At 38.2% G+C, this 18,585-nt stretch overlaps 1 protein-coding gene across 3 annotated transcripts; it reads left to right on the top strand.

Moving 5' to 3' along the window:
- Positions 1 to 5,238: 5,238 nt before the first annotated feature.
- LOC115219210 (3 beta-hydroxysteroid dehydrogenase/Delta 5-->4-isomerase type 4) lies at positions 5,239 to 17,662 on the top strand. 3 transcript variants are annotated; one of them, XM_029789339.2, is made up of 5 exons: positions 5,239 to 5,380; positions 10,639 to 10,841; positions 13,583 to 13,747; positions 15,645 to 15,860; positions 17,094 to 17,662. In XM_029789339.2, the coding sequence occupies exons 2-5, from the start codon at positions 10,691 to 10,693 to the stop codon at positions 17,654 to 17,656; spliced, it is 1,095 nt and encodes a 364-aa protein (XP_029645199.1). In that variant the 5' UTR covers positions 5,239 to 5,380; positions 10,639 to 10,690; the 3' UTR covers positions 17,657 to 17,662. The 3 variants fall into 3 exon arrangements, with proteins under 3 accessions (XP_029645199.1, XP_029645202.1, XP_029645197.1); XM_029789342.2 differs by lacking the exon at positions 5,239 to 5,380 and adding an exon at positions 5,614 to 5,854 and having other exon boundaries at positions 10,671 to 10,841; XM_029789337.2 differs by lacking the exon at positions 5,239 to 5,380 and adding an exon at positions 5,614 to 5,854.
- Positions 17,663 to 18,585: the final 923 nt, after the last annotated feature.

The raw sequence follows: 18,585 nt of genomic DNA, 5'->3' as shown, positions 1-18,585 counted from the left end.
TATCTATCTATCTATCTATCTATCTCTCTCTATATATATATTTATACATACATACATGCATACTTACATGCATACATACATACATGCATACATACATACATACATATATACATATATGCATACATACATACATACATGTGTGTGTGTGTGTGTGTGTGTGTGCGCGCGCGCGAGTATCAATTACAGCGAGTCAACTATTTACATTATTCATTTCTTTGTTGATATACAAGTGATCATGTGACAAAAATGTTGACACGAAAAATAAATCAAAAGTGAATAGTCTTGTTTTTTTTTTTTTCAAGATATCGAAAATAGGTTTTCAATTTCAGCAGAGATTCTCGGAACAAGGCACGTACGTGCTAGACATACACAAGCATAATACACAAACACTCACACGCATACACGTATGCAGATGTATGTATTCGGTATACATGCGAGTATGCAAGGGGTTACCGAAAAGTTACTAGCTTTAAGGGTCTGGCGAGAAGCCTGGTTAAAGCCCCAACTTTCCGAGTTCTTTTACAGGGTTTAGAAAAACTGTAGGACCGCCGCAATAAGTGTGTAAATCTGAGAAGGGAATATCTATTATATAAAATCCGTTCTGTCTGTCTGTGTGTGTGTCTTCTAGGATCTCGGGCATCCTCCATCCGATTGCGCTCAAATTTGATATGTAGATACCGACGGTATCAGGGCGTGTATAAGTCTTGAAAAAGTTACAAAAATCGATTCCAGGTGAGAATGCGATCGATAAAGCTGTGGGACCGTGCATTTGTACGCGCAAGTACATCAGCTGTTGCGATCGATACTACGCGTACGCGAGAAAAACTCCATCTTTATTTCTTCTTTTGCTGGTGTCTCAAATTTAGGTTAAATCAGTGTTTCTTAAAGGGGAGGCCTACGGGACGGTCGGACAAGTTGTTTTGAGAAAATTCGGTTTAAATGTTTGACAACTCAGCACCGTCCATTGGCCTGGGGGTGTTTTGCTCGTGTTGAATAAAATCATAATTAACAGATCCTCCTGTATTTTCTTTTACTCGAAGCCAGGAGCTTTTCAGCGGCCCCTTGTTTGATAGAGCCAACAGGAGAGACAGAACTTAATGCAGGAGTGTGTCTATTATTAGTTTTTAACCAGCACTTTGATAGTCTATAAAGTATAATAGCCATCTCAATATGGCTAACCACAAAGAGTGGGTGTTACTGTAGCTTTTAGCCCCATGAGATCATCGTCTCCAGCTGGCTTTAGGGGCTAAAACCTACAGTAACAATCACCCTTTGTGGTTAGCCATATTGAGATGGCTATAATACTTTATATTGTCGAGCGGTTACTGTTTACATCTCTTTCAGAGATGTATTATTAATTTGATAGTCGCCATACATGAAACTCCCGGCTCTAGAGTCACTTTCGTAACTGTCTAACCAAACAAACAACGCGTATATGTATGTATGTATGTATGTATGTATGTATGTATGTATGTATGTATGTATGTATGTGTAGCGTAGCTAGGTGATATCCTCACTGTTTGAGAGATATATTAGAAATGATCTCGTGTTAGATAGCAACCATCTTCGGCTATTTTGGACCCTGTTTTGTCCACTACTCTGATTGGTTGGCATTGGCACAGTTTGTCTCCTGACTTATTTCACGCCAGTGTGTAAGCCAACCAATCACGGCCTTCGAATAAGGTCCCATGGCACTGTCTTTTTGAGTTCTCACTGGAGCCCATCTTATAAAAGGCGCCAGCAAATCACTATTTCTCGTCTTGGGTTCTAGTCCTTCTCAGGACTAACCTCTGACCACAGAGCGACTCAACCATGTTCCAGCGACTCAGCCAGTTCCAGTTCTAGCGACGACCAGACCAGCTAGTTCCAGCAACCCAACCATGTTCCTGCTCCAGCAGCACCGACGCCATCATCTCAATGTTAAAGGTACGCGTGTCCGTGGAGTGCTCAACCACTTTCACGTCAATTTCACGAACAGGCTGTTCCATTGTCATGTGTCAGTGTGTGTGTTGTATGTGTGTATCTGTGTGTGTGTGTCTGTGTGTGTGTGTGATTTAGTGACTGTTTGTCTGTGTGTGTGTGCTCACGCGCGTAATGCTTTCAACAGGTATAATTTATTTTCCCATTTTTTTCTTGCTTATTTCTTTCTCACTTTATTCTGATGAAGGATTCAACCGAAACGTCCGTTTACTTTTCCTTTTGTTTTTTCAGCATAAAATTCGCTGTAGACAACATTTGATGTTAACTTTTGAGTGTGTATGTGTCTGCGTGTGTGCGCGCGTACTGTTCTAAGCAGGCATTATTTATCTTTTTGTGCCTTTTTCCTTTTGTTTTGTTTTTTTCCTTATTTTATTCTTATTCTACTCTCATAAGAAATCCATCTGAAACGTCAGTCTACTTGGGTTTTTTTTCGACAAACAGTTCATTGTAACGATTTTATGTTAATTTGTGTGTGTGTGCATATGTGTGTGTGTGTGAGTCTGTGTGTGTGTTTACATTTGTCCACCAAATTCTGAATTTCTGTCTGTCTCTTGTAATAGCTCACATTGTCCAAATATTTGACTCTTTGTATTTGTGCTATTTTATACACACACCCAGTCACGCACATATACATATATATAAACACACACTCACTCACTCACTCAATCACACACAGCCACACATACCACGCTTGTACATCCGTGATGGAGGCAACTGAGATCAAATTGCTCGACTTATGCGAATTATTTTAACTCTAAATATAATCTACGCAGTTAGGTTAATATAAAAATTGACTCCCATTAACGAAACCAGAAAAAAGGGGCTGCTAGGTGTTAAAAACTGTGTAGAAAACGAATATGATTAAAAAAAATTGCGCAAACGCACGTGGCAGGGTGGGAACTTTCGGAAAATTCACAAGATCCGATTTTCCCCTGATAACTTTGAGGAAAATTGATAAAATATTGAAGAAATTTTATAGAAATACCGTTCTGATGGCACAAATTACGATTATAAAGACATTTTTTCCCGAGGACTGTCAGAAAATTCACACGATCTGTTTTTTTTTCATCCCCTCATAACTTTTAAGAAAACGGATATCTTCTGGTGAAATTTCACAGAATCCCCTTTCAAACAGCTTAGATTACGATTATAAGGAAATTTGTAAGGAAAATGTTTTCCGAAGTGGGGCGTGAGGACTGTCGGAAAGTTCACACGATCCGTTTGTTAACCTCATAACTTTCAGGATCTAGTTTAGCGCCCGGTCACCAAAAATTTTTCTTTTACCGGATTCTTATGTTATTGATGACGGAGATACAGAATATGCAAAAAACCACGTTTTCAAAATTTTTAATTCCACTCCCTCACTCCCAAATTTTTAATTTTTAACTTTTCTCCGAAATTTTTTTTTTTTTCAATCTACGTGAAAAAATACGAAGATTAAGAATATGGAGCAAAAAAACATCGAGTTTCGTGGTGAGAGCTTCACATGCCGTGATCCTTTTACTGTTTCACTATAAATCTACGCATGCGGAAACAGACAAAACAACCGTTCATTTTCACTTTTAGACAGCGGGATGGGGTAGCGGAGGGGGGGGGGGGGGCTGTTGCTCAATTATGGAGTTTTTCATTAAAGAATTTGAAATTACATAACACACACGCGCGCGCACATATATACATATATATACAACGATTGTGGCCATGCTGGAGCACCACCTTTAGTCGAGCAAATCGACCCCAGGACTTATTCTTTGTAAGCCTTGTACTTATTCTATCGGTCTCTTTTGCCGAACCACTAAGTTACGGGAACGTAAACACACTAGCATCGGTTGTCAAGCGATGTTGGGGGACAAACACAAACACATAAACACACATACATATACATATATACGGCAGGCTTCTTTCAGTTTCCGCCTACCAAATCCATTCAGCATCTGGTCGGCACGAGGCTATAGTAGAAGACACTTGCCCAAGGTGCCACGCAGTGGGACTGAACACAGAACCATAAGGTTCATAAGCAAGCTACTTACCACACAGCCACAAACTATATACTTATTCTATCTTTGATACTAGTGGGACCCGTGGAAATATCACAGAATGGAAAAGATTAAGAGAAGCTGTTTAAGAAAGAAAGGATGATTTGCATTCTTATCTTTATTTTGCTAAGTTATTTCACTTCTAGTCACAATAGTATATTATATGATTTTAAAATTTCCTTCTGCTAAGCACTTTATATTTCTTTCTCTCTGCCTCTTCAACAAACTTTTTAACCATAGGCGCAGGAGTGGCTGTGAGGTAAGTAGCTTGCTTACCAACCACATGGTTCCGGGTTCAGTCCCACTGCGTGGCACCTTGGGCAAAGTGACTTCTAATTATAGCCTCGGGCCGACCAAAGCCTTCTGAGTGGATTTGGTAGACGGAAACTGAAAGAAGCCCGTCGTATATATATGTATATGTATATATATATATGTGTGTGTGTTTGTGTGTCTGTGTTTGTCCCCCCCAACATCACTTAATAACCGATGCTGGTGTGGTTACATCCCCGTAACTTAGCGGTTCGGCAAAGGAGTCCGATGGAATAAGTACTAGGCTTACAAAGAATAAGTCCTGAGGTCGATTTGCTCGACTAAAAGGCGGTGCTCCAGCATGACCGCAGTCAAATGACTAAAACAAGTAAAAGAGTATGTAATTCCCTCCTTCATGCCATTAACATTTCTCTCTTTCTTTTTACCTCCCACTTCCACAAACCACATGAGTGACAGCATAATGCATCGGTTGGCTATCTGCTCTCTCACTCACTCACATTCCCTCATCCTCTCTCTCATTCTACTACCTCCTTCTCTCTCTCTCTCTCTCTCCCTCCCTCCCTCCCTCTCTTAATGTAACAGCCTCCCCTGTCCATCTCTTTCAATCTGCCTTTATTTAACCTCACCACCAGAACATCATCCTCTGCTAAATATTGTATCCTAAGAATATCTTTTTTCTCTCTACTTTTCTTTCCCCGCCTTACATCATGTCGTTAACACTTCTCTCTCCTTCTTTTCTTTCTCCCTCTTCTCTCTTTTCCTCGGTCGTCAAATAACCACTTGACGCATTTGACCGTACACATCTTTCTCTACTTCTTCCTCACTTCTTTTTTTTCTCAACTCACTCCTCCCCTCTCTACTCACTGCCCTTCCCTCTCTACTCACTGCCCTTCCCCTTCTCTCTCTCTCTCTCTCACACACACACATACACACACTTTTACTACATCTCTCCAACTAACTAAAGTATAACGGGCGAACGAAGAAGCGGATAAGAATATTTATCATTCATGACGTGAGACGAGGGGAGGTCTTAGACTTCGGGCGGAACCTTCTAGAGTTTATTTAAAACTTTGATAAGAGAAACTACTACCAGACATGTAAGATCCTATTGCAGTTATTTATCTGTTTTAATGTTTTATTTGTTGTTAAAGTCTTAAAGAAGATTAATGCGTAAAAAAAATTGCAACCGCGTCTTGGGTTAGAGGATAGACGAGACACGCCCCTACTAATACAAGCGTATATAATATATAAGACGAAGTGTTGAAATTATCAAGTACGGAAATAGAAATACTTGTAAAGGCAAAAAGAGAAAAAAGATCAAGAGGTATAACTTACCATAACTTTATGAAAACAACAAAACAGAATCGTTGCAAAAAAAAAAAAATGTTGACTATAGCTATTTAGAATTTGTTTATTAGAGTCGGTTCGAGAGTACAAAAATTAAGAAATATAAACAGTGAGACAGCCCGAGAAACTCTTAGAAGACATGTGAGCAAGTGATTGATTTGATTGGAAATGATTACAACCACGTGGTATTGGAGGCAGGCAATCGTTGGATGGCGACGAAATTCGTAAGGAAAAGCCGCGCTTTTTTATCTGGGCAAAGAGTGTATATAATATACATGTGTTTACGTATCTATCTATCTAGCTAGCTATATCTATCTATCTATCTATCTATCTATCTATCTATCTATCTCTTTCTCCCTCTCTCTTTCTCTTTTACCTTCTCTTCTTTATCGGTGGGTGGAGTTATTCCACCCTCATTTCACGGTTAATGAATTTAGGTGTGGCATAGAATGTGTAACGTAGATTTTTTTTCCCGATTTAAAAAAAAATATTATTTTGCGGGTTTAACTTTCATAATTACCCATTTCTCGCATCATTTAATTACTATCTGAATACCTAGGAAGTTCGATTTCCAGCGGTGTGTTGTGTCCTTGAGCAAGACACTTTATTTCATGTTGTTCCAATCCAGTCAGCTGGCAAAATTGGGTAGTACCTGTGTATCGAAGAGCCAACCTCGTTACAGTCGGTGTCAAGCTGACTCTCCCAGGGAATTACGTTAATTATACGAGCAGGCTGTTATGTTACTCGTCGTCATAACGGACGGAATGACAGCCAACTTAGGAAGTCATTCATTAAAAAAAGAAAAACATGCACGCAAAAAAGAAAAGAAAAATCAGGTGCTTGCATGCATACATACAGACATAAATATACCTACATACATACATGTACACACAAACACACACACGCGTATGTGTGCGACTCATTCTAGAACTCTAACCAGTACACTAGAGAATCAGCTGATAGCATGGATGCCCTCAAACACAACATTTCTACAGCCATCCACCCAATAATATGGAGGCCAGCACGCGAAATTTTTTTCCCACCAGAGTTCTGGACCCCAGTTAAAAACTCCTTCGCATACAGCCAATCAGAGCTCAACTATCAAACTTATTTATGAGCACATAACAAGTGATGAGCAATAAGATAAGGTCCCTTGGGTAAGGAATGACCATGTTTCTTTTCTCTTTTAATAATGCTTGTTGTTCTTGTTTTTGTTTCAACCATGGTTGCCTCTGCATAGTTATTTGTGTTGTTGTTTACTTTGTAAAACAGTAAGGGGAGAGAGGGTTATGCTAGCACATCACCCTCTACCCACATTTTCCCCTTCCACATCTTTGCCATATGAGGCCCCAACAAAATCCAATAATTGGTATATAGCAGATCTATCTAATTACTTGTATCCTTCTAACATCAGGCATAACTTGGCAATCGGTCGACTTAGAACACCGTTCTTTATCTTGAGTCTACTTGGTGGGGAGTGTTTGTGAACTTGACAACCAAGTCAATATGAGCTCTGATTGGCTGTATGCAAATGAGTTCATTGCTGGGGTCCAGAACTCTCGTGGGGAAAAAATTTCGCGGCTCGCACACGCAACTTCATCAGCAGACACATACTTTATGTTCAAAGCCTGCATTGAATCTGCATGTCACTTATACTTGTGTATATAGAGACTAGAACTGCCATTTGCATGCACCTATTTTTGTATTTCGCTTCTAAATTTTGAGCTTCTCAGAATCCGGGTGCTCCTGCCAGCCAAGTCTGTACTCCTTTGGTTTACTTATTTTGTAACTTGCACTGCTCAACGTTCATACACATATGTCTTCATGCCTGCACCCAGTTACACACACGTACCTCAATATTGTACCTTAACTGCCTTACTTCATCATGTCTGTGTCTGCTCGGCTCCTTTGCCTGACTCAATACTAGACACAACTTCTTGCCTATTGTGAGCCCAGAGCAATCTCTTAGACTGTTCTGGTATTACATGTCAAAAGTGAAATGACATCTCTATTTTAATGTGTAAAAATAGTTTCGCTTTTATATTGTTTCACTTTTCATAGTTTCACTATATATATATACTTGGAAATGGATGAGTGGCATTCAATCAAATAAAAATGTAAATAATATATATATATATATATATATATATTATTAATAGTTAGGGAATGTAATAATTCCAAGCTAACAAGGAAAAGAATTTTCAATTTCGCACACTAAATCAAGATTCACAATATTATATATATATATATATCCATCAATAGTGAAAAGATATTATCTATAATAACCACGCAGAAATTAATTAAATATCTTATAATTTTTATTCTAAAAATCTCATAACATATGTGGTTATTATAGATAATATCTTTTCACTATTGATGGAATAACTAAATAGCGGTTTGTCTCTAAATTCTGTATATATGTATGTATGTATGTGTGTATATAAGGGGAAAGTTTACGAAAATAAACAAAAGACAAAGGCAGGTGGAGTACAAACAAACAAATGTATTAGTATAGCGCTCAGGAATAGAAAAAGTCTTTTACGTTTCGAGCCTACGCTCTTCAACAGAAAGATACACAGAAAAAAACAAGGAGAGAAAAAAAGTGTGTAGTAGCTAACGATCCATCATTGCAATACGGAATTAACCAGTTATTTTTAAGTTGTGGATTCTATTTGTCATGAGGCCCGAAGACAGTTTTTATCATGAGGAGAAATAATATGAGTGATATAATGTCTTTATAGCAGTTTTGGCTGCTATTTTTAACATGTAAGGATTTTTTAACCCTCTTAGTTATAATTGTGATTTATAAACGTTTTTCTTCTTTGTATTTTATGATAACATGTTTGGCCATTGATATATTCATAAGTAATCTTAATCATTTGTTATGTATCATCCATAATGTTTTATTACATTACTTTCTAATTATATATATATGTGTGTGTGTGTGTGCGCGTGTGTATCTATATATGTATATATATATGTGTGTGTGTATATGTATATCCATATATATGCATATATGTATGTGTATATGTACATATATATATGTGTATATGTATATGTGTATATATATATATGTATATGTGTATATATGTATATGTGTATATATGTATATGTGTATATATATATGTATATGTATATGTGTATATATATAATGGTTGTAGTTTTGTTTATTAAATAAGACAACATTCTAATAGCCTAAAGCTGATAAACTAATTTCTCCATTTTCTTATTTTTATTTGTAATATAAATTAACGGTAAAATATTTCTTTACCTTCACCCATTTAATACAATAAGTGAGTTCATTGCATTGCAATTAAAAACATTTGTGTATTAATAATTTGGGTAGTATACCAACAGTATATTGGATAAGTATTATCCCTTAGAGGGTTGGATCCACAACCCCTTACTTATTTGGTATATATATATATATGTGTGTGTGTATGCATGCTAGCATGGAAAACGGACGCTAAATGAATGATGATATAAATTTATAAATTTAACCTTTAAAGGTAATTTTTGATATGCTGGCCATTGATAAAATTTTTTTTCGAAAAAAGTTTTATCCTACATTAGTTGTGTATATATATGTATATTTGTGTGTGTGTGTGTGTGTATATATAGATATATGTATTATTATTGTTGTTATTGTTGTTGCTGGTAGCGTGATCTTCGAATGTTGAGCCCCACGGAGGCGATGGCAAGTGACTGAGTCCTTGCACAATATGCTGTTCTTGGGAAGACTTGTCAAGCAAAATGAAATCTGTTGCCAGTGTCATGTAAATGCCCCCCTTGGAATCGTAGTCATGGCAATTGCCGGTGTCATGCAAATGGCCCCTGTGTCTGTGTCACATAAAAACTACTCATTACACTCTTTGTGTGGTTAGTGTTTGGCAGGGTATCCAGCCATAGAATCCATGCCAAATCAAACTTGAGCTTGGTGCAGCTCTGTGGTTTACCAGTTCCAGTCAAATTGTCTAACCCATACCAGCAAGGAAAGCAGACGTTAAATGAGGATAGATGATGATTTTAATCTGTAGGAGCTAAAACAGTACTTTTACTCCCATTTGGGAAATAGCTTGCTCAATATGCAGATAAAAAATTGGAAGAAATTTTGTTTGATGTACTGAGATTTAATCAGTGATTGCACAAAAGGTGTATTAGAAACAGACAGGGGCCTTGTGGTGTCTATTCTGGCTGCTTATGTTTTGACAGCAACACCTGTGATGGCATGGTATTAAGCTGCATTGGCCCAATTTGGCAACCTTTCCCTTGGATAAAAATTAGTCGCATAGGGATAGTCCAATGCCACTTAGCCAAATACCACCACCGTAATATATGATACGCATAAGGCGGTGAGCTGGCAGAAGCGTTAGCATGCTGGGTGAAATGCTTAGTGGTATTTTATCTGTCTTTATGTCCTGAGTTCAAATTCCGCCGAGGTCAACTTTGCCTTTCATCCTTTCAGGGTCAATTAAATAAGTACCAGTTAAGCACTGGGGTCGATATAATCGACTTAATTCGTTTGTCTGTCTTTGTTTGTCCTCTCTGTGTTTAGCCCCTTGTGGGTAGTAAAGAAATAGGTATTTCATCTGTCTTTATGTCCTGAGTTCAAATTCTGCTGAAGTTGACTTTGCCTTTCATCCTCTCGGGTTCAATAAATTAAGGTTGATGTAATCGACTTAATCCCTTTGCTTGTCCTTGTTTGTCCCCTCTATGTTTAGCCCTTTGTGGGTAATAACGAAATAAGAGGTAGCGTACTTGCATCCATATGTACGTTCCTATATTTATCAAAATAGTTTAACAAAACCTGCACATAAGCATGGTCGAACCTTGACTGATGAAAGAACTAGACGGCAAAATAGGAAGAATACAGTATTTTGCTTGGATGTAGATTGTTGTGTGTGTTGCTGATTGTAGGGTTTCCTTACAATCATGCTCTCTGTGTCTCTTTCTTCTTCTTATTTCTTACTCTCTTTCTCTCTCACCAACGCTTTTTCTTATTTTTAAGCTTACTTCTTATCCTTCCAACCAAATCTACAGCTCTCCGGTACAGCAGTAACATGGCACCAGAGAGGAGAGCAAAACAAGTGTGTGTGGTGACAGGTGGTTCGGGCTTCCTTGGACAGCACATTGTACATCTTTTACAAACAAAATGCGATGATGTGCGTGAAGTACGTACATTCGATATTCGGCCCATTAAGAAATTTCTAGGTATGTATAGAAAAGAGATTCTTACATTAACAAATTCTTTGATGCATGGTTAGATTTCAAGTTATTTTTTACATCATACATATACATTTACACACACACACATTCACTTGCACGCATACACACACACATATATACACTCATTACTAAGAAACCAGAATTACTCGACACTAGAAAGGCATTTGTTGGAATTTAAGTTAATAATCAAGTACCCAAGGTTTCATCATCATCATTTAACATTCACCTTCCATGCTGGCATGAGTAAATGGTTTGATAAGAGCCTGCACCAAACTTCTGTGATTTTTTGGCTGGATTTTTACAGCTGGATACCCTTCCTAACACTGAATGAACTCAGTGCTTTTTACATGGCACAAGCACAGGTGAGGTCAATTTTGGCAAGATTTTTACAGCTAGATGCTCTTCCAAATGCCAGTCACTTTACAGTGTGGACCGGGTGCTTTTAAGTGGCACCTGCAGTGACAGGGTCACCAAGTACTTACAAGTCAGAAAAAGGTGTCATACAGTAGAGGAGGTACAAGGTTACATGGCCAGAGAGAGAGAGATCGGGAATGAGAACAGAAACAGGTGCACGGCCGCAAAAGAAATACATGATTACCCAGCCTGAGGGAAGTGCAGGAGAAGGTGAGAGAGAGTGGGAGACAGCAAGATAGAGATGGTGGCAAAGTGCCAGGCATATACAATGAGACAGTAAGGCAGGGCCTGGGTGGGACACACGGGTCGGAAGCTAGCAAAGAGCAGTGATACAGTGGCACAGGGTCAAGAGGACAGGATTGGGGAGTGGGAAGTAAGCATAGTGCATGAAGTGAAAATGCGAGGAAGAGAACTAATGTAGAGATGTAGTTTGGTTTGTTGTGGTAGGGTGTGTGAGAAGTTTTCTTGTTAAGTGTGGGTGAGACACACAGTGCTTCTAGAACTCAGTTTCATTGATATGGGCAGGTCTTCTCAAGAACTTCATATCGCCAGATATTTCCATTGTCATTTCCTCCGTGAGACACAACATCATGAGATCGGTCCTTACCACTGCATCCCATGTCTTCATGGGTCTCCCTCTTCCACAGATACCATCTACTTTCAGTGATCAGCACTTCTTTATGCAGCTGTCCTCATTCATATGCATCACATGTCCAAACCAACGTAGTCTTCTCTCTTGCATGCTACATTTGATTCCTCTTATGCCCAACGTTTCTCTCAATACATTTGCACTTCGTTGTACAATGTGCACTGATGCTGCACATCCAATAGTGCATACTACCTTCATTTCTCTCCAGTCTACACATGTTTTCTGCATTCAGAAACACAAGCATCATATAGTCTACCTTTCATTCTGAGGAATTTTCAGCACCTCACTTTATGTGTGTATTTTACACATGCACACACACACACACACACACACACACACACACACACACACACACACACTCACACATGCATGCACACACACACATGCATGCACACACGTGCATGCATACATTCATGTATATGTATATATATATACATATATATATATATATATATATATATATATATTGGCACATAAAAAGCACCATCCGTTCGTGGCCGTTTGCCAGCTCTGTCTGGCACCAGTGCGGGTGGCACGTAAAAAGCACCCACTACACTCACGGAGTGGTTGGCGTTAGGAAGGGCATCCAGCCGTAGAAACACTGCCAGATTTGACTGGGCCTGATGAAGCCTTCTGGCATCACAGACCCCAGTAGAACCGTCCAACCCATGCTAGCATGGAAAACGGACGCTAAATGATGATAAGACAGGCTTTTTTATTATATACATATGTATGTATAAAATGTATATTGTGTTTTATATATGTATGTGTATGTGTACGTGTGTGTATATATATATATATATAACAAGAGTGAAAGAAAGCTAAACTTCTTTATCAGGTTTCAACATGAACGAATAAGGTAATATTTTTTTAATTATTCATGTTTCTTTGTAAATATGGAGCAATAGTGCTGAGGAAGGTCAAACTTGCCAAATTTAAATTAAATTAATTTTTTAAAAATCGATTTGTTTAATTTTGCAAGTTAAACCCGAAACTATAGTACACTATCAACTCACAGTAATTTTTTAAAAAATTATTCTATTCGTCTCTCCCACTGACAGCTTTTATTCGCATCAAGGTGGATTATAGAAGTTTCATTAAAGCATCTATTTTTTCAACATGCACGGGAATAGTAACTTCTATCTCCCTCTCTTTATATACATACATATATATATATATATATATATATATATATATATTATATATATATATATACATACACACACCAAATAAGTTAGGGGTTGTGGATCCAACCCACTAAGGGATAATACTTATCCAATATACTGCTGGTATAATACCCAAATTATTAATACACAAGTGTTTTTTAATTGCAATATATAAGTACCCCAGTTTTAAATGCCTACAGCCTCAATATAATTGACAACTATAGGCACTGAAAACTACTTTTCCCATAGGCTGAAACAGTTGTAAGAGTGATTTTATATAATTTATATTAAGGTTTTTATAATTGTATTCTTATCTTATATGTATTGAATTTTAATGTATTTATGTATGTTATTATGGTTCTTGTTGTGTTAAATAAATAAATAAGTCAACATTCTAATATCCTAAAGCAGATAAACCAACTAAATTGTTTCTCCATTTTCTTATTTGTATTATATATATATATATATATAATACTGTTTGTCTTCTTTCATTGCAGAATACGAAGACAATTTTTCTAGCCGCCACATCATTGGTGATGTTACCAACTACACTGATATCATGCAAGCATTAGATGGAGTCGATGTTGTATACCATGTTGCTGGTGTAGTCAGTTATGGGACCAGACCAGATACTGAATTGATGCAGAAAGTTAATGTCTCAGGTGATTTAAGACAGGAAAGTTATTTGTAGACAGCAAGGTGTGTTAGACAAACTGACTGGAAACTAGTTATGTAGATAGCTAGATATCTAGATAGACAGACAGACAGATTGGTGGTTTGGTTGATTTGCTGGTTGGTTGGTTGAATGATTTTTACTTGAATATTATACTGTGTCTCTGATATAGATGTTGGTGAATGTGTGTGTCTGTGTGTGTGTGTGTGCAAGCTGGCAGAAACGGTAGCACGCCGGGCGAAATGCGTACACGTATTTCGTCTGCTGTTAAGTTCTGAGTTCAAATTCGGCCGAGATTGACTTTGCCTTTCATCCTTTCAGGGTCGATATATTAAGTACCAGTTACGCACTGGGGTCGTTGGAATTGACTTAATCGCTTTGTCTCTCCTTGTGGGTAGTAAAGAAATATATATATATGACATGTTAAATGCACTAAGTGAGGGCTCCAATGCAGATGTCATGTACCTTGATTTCAGCAAGGCCTTTGACAGAGTCGACTACAATATACTGTTAAGAAAACTATCCAACACTGGAGTCAGTAGAAAGCTACTTCAATGGATTAGGTATTTCCTAACAAACAGGACCCAGCATGTTGTGGTTGATGGCATCCACTCAAGACCAGCAAAGGTCATCAGTGGAGTCCCACAGAGTACTGTACTGGGTCCACTTCTTTTTATTATCTACTAGCAGTATCGCCCGGCGTTGCTCGGGTTTGTAACGGAAATAACTATAAAGCATTTTTAGAGAGTTATAGCCAAAAAATAGCAAAAAAATGGGAAAAAAATTATGGTAAATTTTTTTGAGAGTTAAAAAGGTCGAGTTGCGTCCCCTAGACCATCTGTGGTTTGTGTTTCTGATTGTCGACCCCATGTCGAATTTACCGATCTTTTTCAGAACTGGGGGAACTTTTCAAAATTTTCACTGCGTTAGTTTTGAATTATGACATTGGGCTATGTGTGTGTCAAGTTTCATCAGAATCGGTTGAAAGCCGTGGTCAGGGTGAGGGTACAACCTGACAGACACACAGACACGCACACAGACAAACTGCCGTTTATATAGAGAGAGATATCAATGACATTGCAGATTCCATTGAACATAGAACCATTAAAATATTTGTAGATGACTCTAAGTTCCAGAAAGTCATTAAGGGAGCATATGATCAAACGATGCTTCAATCAGACCTATGCACAGTAACTCAGTGGGCACAAAAAAATAATATATGCAGTTGAACAAAGAAAAATTTGAGTTCATCCACTTTGGAAAAGAGGGCACACTCAAACAACCATATACACCACCGTCAGACCTACTTGAACCATCAGATAATATCAGAGACTTAGGTGTATTTGTGAATAGCAAACTGTCATTTTTCAGTTAGAGGGCTCGCACTTTCAGTTAATCACTATACTATCCATCATTTTCAGTTAAAATGTCTTATTGACAAGTTTCATTTCTTCACTTCCCTGAAGAGAAGATTACATTCTTTTACACCATTTTATTCCTTTGGAATAATATCAGCGTTATCTTCAAAACATGTGTCAAAGATGTATGTGTGAGAGAGAGAGAGAGATTGTGTGTGCGTGTGTGTTTGAGAGAGAGAGAGAGAGTCTGTGTGTGAGAGACAAAAGACAGAGTATGTGTGTGTGTGAGAGAGAGAGAATGTGTGTGTGTGTGTGAGGGAGAGAGACAAAGACAGATAGTTATCTGTGTATGTGAGAGAGAGAGACAGAGAGTGTGTGTGTGTCTGTGTGTGAGAAACAAAAGACAGAGTGTATATGTGTGTGAGAGAGAGACGGAGAGAGAGTGTATATGTATGTGGTAAAGAATGTGTGTATGTGTAGATAGGAGCAGCTTAACAATGTCCATTACTAATTCCCCTTTTCATACAGGCACAGAGAATGTTATCCATGCATGCATCGAAATGAGTGTGCCACGACTTATCTTCTGCAGCACTGTAGACGTCGTTGTAGGAGATAAAAACATAGTTGATGGCACAGAGGACACTGCAATCACACCAAGCCATTTCCTTTTCCCTGGATACCCACAAACTAAGCACGAGGCAGAAGATTTAGTCTGTAGAGCAAATGGTTCACACCTTGCCAACGGTAAGAGGAAAGCCCAAAATCTTCACTTATCTAGCTTCATCTTCACATTCTGTTTTTCTTTTACTTGGTTTGACTACCAGTCGCTTCAAACTTTGCTTTTGTGACCTGGACATCAACGTTTTGAAACTGACCTATTTTCCATTATATTTCACACAGATTCAGCATTGAGTTGTTGAAGCAGAAATATCATTATTGCAAATATTCTGCTCAATATCACAGATTTGCTTTTCAGTTTGCTTGATCATAAGCACTTGCCTTTCAGTTGCCTGGCCATAACCACATAACTTATGTTGCTTGACCATAACCCTTAGTGGCTGACAGTATCTGCTTCTCTGATCATGAGCAGGAATAGTTGGGTAGCATACATAGCCATGTGTTGAGAGAGATTCTCTGGGGTTTGAATAAATATTATAATAGCAAAGTTTGAAGAGACCTTAAGAGACAAGTTGGAAGTTCATGTTGGTGTTATGCCTAGGGTGGCATATATTTGGTTTTGTATAAAGTGTTGTTCTAGAGAATGCTTAAGAAACCATAAGAAAATTATGTTTGTTTTAAAACTTGAGATTACATAGAGAGTATTTGGCGTAGGATATGGGCAGTTCCCATGAGTACTTTTGAATTTCTGCCATTTTGGGGTTTCCTGGTATCTGAGCTAGGTAGCAATCAATCCCTTTTGCTATCATTACTAGGGCACCTATGACAACAGGTATTGTTTTAGTCTTCAGGTTTCACATTTTGCTAATGTGTCAAGATATTATTATTATTATTATTATTATTATTATTATTATTATTATTAAGGTGGTGATGTGGCAGAATCATTAGCATGCTAGACAAAATGCTTAGCAGCATTTGTTGAGGTTCTCTATGTCCTGAGTTCATATTCTGCCAAGGTCGGCTTTGCTCTTCATCCTTTCAATGTCAATAAAATAAACACTAGTTGAGCACTGGAATCAGCTTAACCCCTCCCACTAAATTTCAGGGTTTGTGCTTAACTTGGAAACAGTCATCATCATTATCATCATCATCACCATCGTCATTACTCTCATAATCATCATCATCACCATCGTTATTACTCTCATAATCATCATCATCACCATCGTTATTACTCTCATAATCATCATCATCACTATTATCTTCAACAACATCATCACCCTCATCATTATCATCTTCATCATCATCATCATCATTACTGAAGCTGTGAATTCTACCCTAATTTTTATTATTCTCCCACAGGTGGACGCCTGTACACTGTTTCGCTGCGTCCAAATGTCATGTATGGTGAAGGTGACCCATTCCTTATTCCTTCCGCACTTCAGTCTGCCTATAGCGCAGGTGGATGGTCAGTCTGTGTTGGCAATGGTAAAGCCATCTTCCAGGTATCCTACGCAGGCAATGTGGCCTGGGCGTTTCTAATGGCTAATCGGACACTCCTCGACAACAAACTAACTAACGTAGAAGGTCAATACTTCTTTGTGCCCGACGACACACCTGCGACCAGCATCTACACAACCCTAGAACCCTATCTTCATGACCGTGGGTTCAAGCACATGCCAGTATACATCCCGTATTGGTTGATCCATGGTCTCTTGAGCATCCGGGATCTGTTTTTGTGGCTGATATCGCCCTTGGTCAAAATCAATGCTCAACCACCCATCTGCAGTATCAAGTACATCAACATGACACTGACCTTTAAAAATGACAAAGCAAGGACGTACTTAGGCTTCCGGCCATTATTCAATCCTGAAGAGGCATTGCAGAGATCAAGAAAGTATTATAAGAAAATAAAACTTAATTAAACATGCTGTGTTTGATGTTGTTGCTAATTATTGTGTGCGAGGTGAATGGTGGACTAATTGAGTGAATCAGTGGTCATTGTTACAGTGGAAGAGTTGGTGCTTCTTAGTTATTTGTCTTCTATCTTTTACCTTTTACTTGATTCAGTCATTAGACTGCGGCCATGCTGGAGCACTGCTTCGGAGAGTTTTAATTGAATGAATGACCCTGGTATTTATTTATTTACTAGCACTATGACCCGACATTGCCAGGTCTGGTGCTAGTCAAGCATATTTGGTCTTTCATGAAAATCCTGCTTCAGACAGTTTTGAAAGCCCATAGAAAATGCGATCCTTTTACGTGAAAAACTGTGGATTTGTATAAAGGACACACAGATACACAGACATTTTTCCGTCTATAGATATAGAGATTTTTAAGCTTGGTACTTATTCTATTGGTCTCTCTTGTTGGACCACTAAGTTACTGGGATGTAAACACACCAATATTGGTTGTCAAACAGTAGTGGCGGACACACACACACATTTCAGTTTCCATTTACCAAATCCATTCACAAGACTTTGGTCAGCCCAAGGATATAGTAGATGACACTTGCCCAAGGTGCCACACATTGGGACTGAACACAGAACTACGTGGCCAGAAAGCAAGTTTCTTACCACAAAGCCATGTCTGCACCTATTACCCAACATTTCAAAATGAAACAAAATCAAAGGATAAAAAGAAAAGCATAGAGATTCATATGAATACAAATACAATATCTTGATTACTTCTTCCAATTTCAATTTACAATTCTCAAAGATTGTATTCTTTCTGACAGATATTTCTTTGTGATAGGTAATATTTATCCCCACTTAAATATGGATGTTCCATTAGAACAGACTATACTGCAGTAGATTCCATGAGAGAAACTCTCATATTGGCTGGCTTTTGGTGC

This window comes from Octopus sinensis, linkage group LG14, assembly GCF_006345805.1.
Source record: "Octopus sinensis linkage group LG14, ASM634580v1, whole genome shotgun sequence".
In the NCBI taxonomy this organism is placed as follows: domain Eukaryota; kingdom Metazoa; phylum Mollusca; class Cephalopoda; order Octopoda; family Octopodidae; genus Octopus; species Octopus sinensis.
Note: the sequence above shows the minus strand (reverse complement) of the source record. Positions and strands in the feature narration are given on the sequence as shown.